General features: G+C 40.1%; 1 protein-coding gene across 3 annotated transcripts in view; it reads right to left on the bottom strand.

Annotated features, from left to right (window-relative positions):
* Nucleotides 1–1,391: 1,391 nt before the first annotated feature.
* The window catches only part of LOC122939424 (cytochrome P450 2C29-like), a 298,684-nt gene continuing 294,075 nt past the window's right edge, over nt 1,392–6,000 (bottom strand). The window contains exon 11 of one of the 3 annotated variants that reach the window (XM_044295488.1): nt 1,392–1,811. In XM_044295488.1, coding sequence (XP_044151423.1) covers nt 1,618–1,811 — 194 coding nt within the window. In that variant the 3' untranslated portion in view covers nt 1,392–1,617. The remainder of the gene's footprint in view (nt 1,812–6,000) is intronic. The other 2 variants (XM_044295489.1, XM_044295490.1) reach the window with 2 other exon arrangements.

Below are 6,000 nucleotides of genomic sequence, written 5' to 3'. Positions count from 1 at the left end.
GTGTCGATAGAATCAGAGGTACCAAAGCTACCTAATAAAACATCTTCTTTTAGATTACCAGACCCAGGTGTCACACCTTGCCCTGTGAATGTGCGGAGGTCTGTCAGACTGGATGCACATGTCTGACTTCTCTGTTTGTTTTGGTTTGGGTTTGAGCTGGATCCACCTTCCCTCAGGTGTACTGGGTTTGATTAGTAGTTAGTCTATTTATCTTTCCTTCCCCCAGTGGCCTGTGCGGGTTATAGTTCTTTCCTGTGAGCTCTGGATATGTGTTTGATCGTCTTCTCCAGCTCTGCTCAAGATAAGTCCTCTCCGTTATTTCGCATTTTGTCTTTTATCTAGGCCTCTAGGGAGATGCTTGCTTTCTCCAGGTTTGAAGAAGCAGGTTGCCTCTTCCCTTTTCCCTACAGTTTAGGGTTTGCCCAGGGTGTATAGGTTTAGGCACGAGGGCATGTGCATATCCACTTTTAGGGTATACACATGGGCACAGTAGTTTAGGGAAAACTTTTAGGGATCGCTAGGAGGTGACCCTTTTCTCCATAACTTTTGGGCCTAGTCATTTGTTCTGTTTGTTTTCCTGTGTTTGGTTATTTCCCCGCTTACCTACCTATCGTGACACCAGGAAGATAAGAAACAATAAAATTAAACCAATTGAAGAACAAGGCCTAATGTGGTTGTCTAGGATTTGAACGTTTAGCACTGTCAAGACACATCAGATTCTTATGAGTACAATAATTTGTTGAAGAGTACATTCAAGAAAATGTCTCCATTTCTCAAAGGCTCATTTGATGGCTAATAATTCTCGATTGCCAATATCATAATTCCTCTCTGCAGAGGGAGATTTTGTAGAAAAGAAAGCACATGGCTGTACAAGATTAGTCAAGGAAGATAACTGAGACGATACAACTCACTTCTAACTCTAAAGCATCCCCCTCAATACAATAACGAGGTTGAAAAAGTATCAGAGCACGAATGAAACTCTCTTTCAGAGCTTCAAAAGCAGATGTGTCAGTGGACCTATGATTGAAGTTATTGATATAATAATTTGCAAAACCAAGGTATGTCTGAAGGACTTTGATGGAAGTGGGTCTAGCCCAATCAACAATGGTTTGTATTTTAGTTAGGTCCATATAAAATGTTTGAGGTGATATTATATAACCCAGGAAAGAGACTTCTCTTACACCAGACACATTTACTTATTTTAGCCAACAGCTGTTTTTCTCTCAATTTTAGAAAAACCTTTTTCACGAGCATTCCATGAGAGGCCCAGTCAGAAGAAAAAATTTTTAAATATCATCAAGATAGATAACCACAAACAGACCCAGAAATTTGTTGTAGCAACTGACATATGACAAACTTTTTAAAGTCACTGTATTTCCACCACTAATAAAGTGTTGAATCTCAAAACATTTAGAAAATATATAGGTATGGAGGTTTAGTATAATTTTATTTTATTACGTTTGCAAGTTAGGTTAATTTATACATGTCAAAAGTGGAAACATTTTCCTGGCTACCAGCTCCATATACAGAGGTGGATTTCACCCCAGACCCTCTGGAGGACTTCTTGAGTTACTTCATCTCATTGTCTTCTATGATGTATAGATGGACAGCAAGTGGTCACTTGGACAAGGAGCGAAGCTCAGCACAAATCTCGCCTGATTCAATTATTTCATCCTTGTTTGCGTTCAGAAATGTAGCGTCCTGACATTTTGTCCCCGGGGGGAGGGTAAAGGTGAATTTCTGGAGAAGCATGGAGAGGAGCGTGAAGACTTCCATGCGGGCCATGTGCTCTCCCAGACAGACTCTCTTCCCTAGAAGAATAACACAAATCTATGAAATAATCATTTTTGTCTCAGAGTGTGACATGCTTTCAGTGAATGTAAACATTCTACAAGAAGGATTATAAAAAATAAATAAAAATTATGTATTGTGCAGTTAAGGGGCTGTTTACATCTTGTTTTTAAAGTATGGATACATTAGATGTGCATGAATTTTTTTGATTGTTATTATTAGAGATGAGTGAATAGAAGTCGACAAAGTGGAATTCGATCCAAATTTCAGGAAAAATTTGATTCACACTGAATCCGAATTTCCTCGCACTTCGTGGTAACGAATCACATGTGTGCTGCACGTGTGAAGACATGGAGCAAGGAACTCTGGGAAGGCGGGATCACCCAGAATGCCATGCACGTAGCCAATCAGCAGCCAGCCAGCCCTATGATGTCACAGCCCTATAAATAGCCTCAGCCATCTTGGATTCTGCCATTTTCCAGTGTCCTCAGTGCAGGGAGAGACGTCAGCAGGCGCTAGGGACAGTGCGAGGAAAGACTTCATTGTGCTGAAAAAAAAACGATTTACAAGTGCAGGTAAAGAGCATTCAAGGTGCAGGGAAAGGATAGGGAGGAATCATTCCACTGCATTTCTGTTGAACAGGGTTCAGTCGGGGAGGTTACAGGCTGGGGAATAGGAACAATCCTATTACACCTTGCTGCACTGACTGCGCATTCACACTGCCATTATACAGCTTTGTAATTCCAGCAAACCGTTCTTGTTATTGGGGTGCAAGTGCTGTGTGATACCGCCATTAACAGGGGTTATTACAAGGAAATATTTCTAAGTCATATTTGCCCTTGTGCGGTGCAGTTATATGTTCTAAATCATTTTTTGCCTGTTATTAGTGGGAAAAAAGGGCTTCTTAACAGTCGTATGGTGAAGTGTGACAAATATAGCCCTTTTTGTCGTGTATTAGTGGCAAAAGTAGAATGTAGTTGCCGTTCAGCGGTGCAGTTATATGTTCAGTGACGTCAACACAAACTGACTGCTGACCCCCTCTCCACTCTGTCGGGGGCTCTACTTGTATAAGCGTTTAATAGAACAGGTTCTGTAGACATCTATGTGGAATCAGCTGACGACGGTGTAAAAGGAGTGCGCTTCTTCTTGGCGCTAACATCCACCTGTAAGGCTGAGTTCATACTTGAGTTATTTGGTCAGTTTTGGCCCCATAACTGCCCAAATAAGTGCCGCGCCTGTCATCTGTATGCCATACTGACTCACAGTATTATTTCACTACCACCCTATGTGTGTTACTGCAAGGCACAGTGTTCTACACCGCTATAAAGGCACAGTGTTCTACACCGCTATAAAGGCTCTCTGCAGCCAGAAAATAGTTTTTTAATGCAATTTGCAGCGAATACATTCGGATTAAACCAAATTATTTGAAATAAATCTGCAAAACGGCCGAATCTAAATTTTGAAAAAAATTGTTCATCTCTTTTTTTTTTATGTATACAGGACATTCAGAAAGTCTTCAGACCTATTGACTTTTTTCACATTTTGTTATGTTGCGGCTAGGGATGAGTGAATCGACTTCGGATTAAACATCCGAAGTCGATTCGCATAAAACTTCGTTACTACTTGAAACCGAAACAGAGTTCAGTAAATTGTTTTTAACAGCGAGATTTCGCAAAGTAAAAACTTCGACTCATAGGAGCCAATACATTCTGTTTGTTTTAAAATTGTATTTATTGTTTTCCAACAAGAAATACGTAACAAAGAGGTCAGCATTGTTACAACCTTTCGGAGGTATACGCATAGCCTGCTCACACATTATAAACATATGATCGTAATGGCAAATTATTACCATATTCAGTCTCATCTAGATGAAATTTTCAAATACAACTCATCTGCTTATCTCAATAAACAGACACATGAGTATCCATTAGAGATCTAATCGGATTACCTCTAAACACAACAATGTATAAAGGAACAAAGACAGGGGGGGGGAGTAAAAACAAAAGGGGGAAAGAAGAGAAGTGGGCAGGTGGGGGGGGGGGGTAGAGATTAGCATTGCAGAACCCAGAATTCCATCAAGGCAGGTGCAGAGTGTAATGTCTTGTACGGACTCCAACTAGGAGCAACCATAAAAAAGTGCTCACAACCAAAGAAAATCCATTCAAAGGGAGGCAACTCAAAGGCAGGGGTCTCACTTCCGCAGAAAGCTTGACCTACTGTAAGGACTCATGTCCCGGAAAAATTTCTAAACGTTTTCCAGGGATTCCAAACATGTTCGAACTGCATAGGGGTGCGAGCATCCCAATGTGCAATCTGTTCGAGGCGATAAAGTTGATCACATTTGAGGATCCCATTTTGAATAGTTGGCGGGTTTGGTTGTTTCCATGTTATTGCCAGCATAAGTCTAGCTGCCGCTAGCAAAGTGTTACATAGCGAACGTAAATGTTTGGGGCACCTGAATTCCTCTAAGACTCCTAAAAGGCAAATCTTCGGGGAAATAGGTAATTTCAAGTTACAGATGTCAGATATATGTTTACAAATCTCCTGCCAGTAATAAGTTATCTTGGTACATTTCCACTAGATATGTGTGTGCGTACCTATTTCTAGGTCGCATCTCCAGCACATAGGGCTACACTCAGGAAACATGCGATGAAGTCTTTGAGGTGTATAATACCATCTTGTTAAAACTTTATAGCTGTTCTCTTGCAGTTTGACGTACCTGGACACCTTAAGAAACGCTCTGAGCGCATGTTTTACTTCTAAGGGGGATAATTGAATATTCAGTTCTGCCTCCCATTGCTGAATACATATAGGAGTCTCTGAACCTTGTATGGAGAGTCATACAGTTGGGAAAGTTTACCTTTTGGTTCCTTCATTTGTAAAGCTAATTTTTCAAATGTGGTGTAGGCCACATCACTCGGGAAGATTGTGAAGTGTTTTTTTACCTGTTGAAGTAAATAGGCCAAATGGAAAGTGGAAAGGTTAGACAACGTCGGATGAGAGCGTAAATCTTCATATGTAGGAACATCCTCCTCTTTACATAAGCTTAAAATAGGTGTTATAATAGACTTTGTCCTGGAGCCAATACATTCTAATACTGCTCGCTCCGTACAGTATTCTAACAAAGTATTATGTGAATCGACTTCGGATGTTTACTCAAGACTACTCAAGACTAAGTTGAAGCAGTGATTACAGCCTTCAGTCTTCTTTGAGAAGATGTAACAAGGTTTTACATCTTCTCAAGCTCTGTCAGTTTGGATGGGGGCCGTCGGTGGACAGCCATTTTCCGGTCTCTCCAGAGATGTTCGATCGGGTTCAGGGATTTGGCTTAGTGACATTCACACAGTTGTCCCTAAGTTGCTCTTTTGTTGTCTTCACTGTGTGCTTAGGGTCGTTGTCTTGTTGAAGGGTGAACCTTCAGTCTAGTCTGAGGCCCAGAAGACTCTGGATCAGGTTCTCATTAAGAATATCTCTGTACTTTGCTCTACCTCCACCTGAACAGTCTCTCCGTCCGTCCAGGTCTACTCTGCAGTAAAGTGAGTGCATATATTATATGGATTCTTTTAATTAAGCTGATAATACCTCCTATGAGTACCCATCCGCTTTAAGTTGGAGTCACATTTATGGTTTAACAGTAGTTTTTACCCTTGGTATGCATAGTACTAAATCATAACTTATTTGTATAACTGTTTACCTAATTTGTGGGTTATCTATTGGTCATATCCTAAAGCTGAACCCTTTAAGGACCCTGAGACTTTCCTTTTTTTTGCGTTTTCACTCCCCGCCTTCCCATAGTCCTAACTTTTTTATTTTTACATTCACATAGCCTTATGAGGGCTTATTTTTTGCGGGACAAGTTGTACTTTCTAATGGCACCATTTACGGTTGCATACCATGTAGTAGGACATTTTTTTTACACTGTACACTATGAGGTAAAATTGACCTGTTATCGTCATTCTCCAGATCAGTATGATTACAACGATACCACATTTGTATAATTTTTCTTGCATTTTAATGCAGATTTTTTTTTAAACCTTTGAGGAAAAAAAATATTTTATAATTATATTCTGAACCCTATAACTTTTTTTGTAGTTATGTGTACTGGGCTGTGTGAGGGCTCATTTTTTGAGTGACAATCTGTAATTTTAAGTGATACCAATTTGAAGTGTGTGCAATTTTTTGATCACTTCTTATAAAAAAAACTATTGG

This window comes from Bufo gargarizans, chromosome 5 (genome assembly GCF_014858855.1).
Source record: "Bufo gargarizans isolate SCDJY-AF-19 chromosome 5, ASM1485885v1, whole genome shotgun sequence".
In the NCBI taxonomy this organism is placed as follows: domain Eukaryota; kingdom Metazoa; phylum Chordata; class Amphibia; order Anura; family Bufonidae; genus Bufo; species Bufo gargarizans.
Note: the sequence above shows the minus strand (reverse complement) of the source record. Positions and strands in the feature narration are given on the sequence as shown.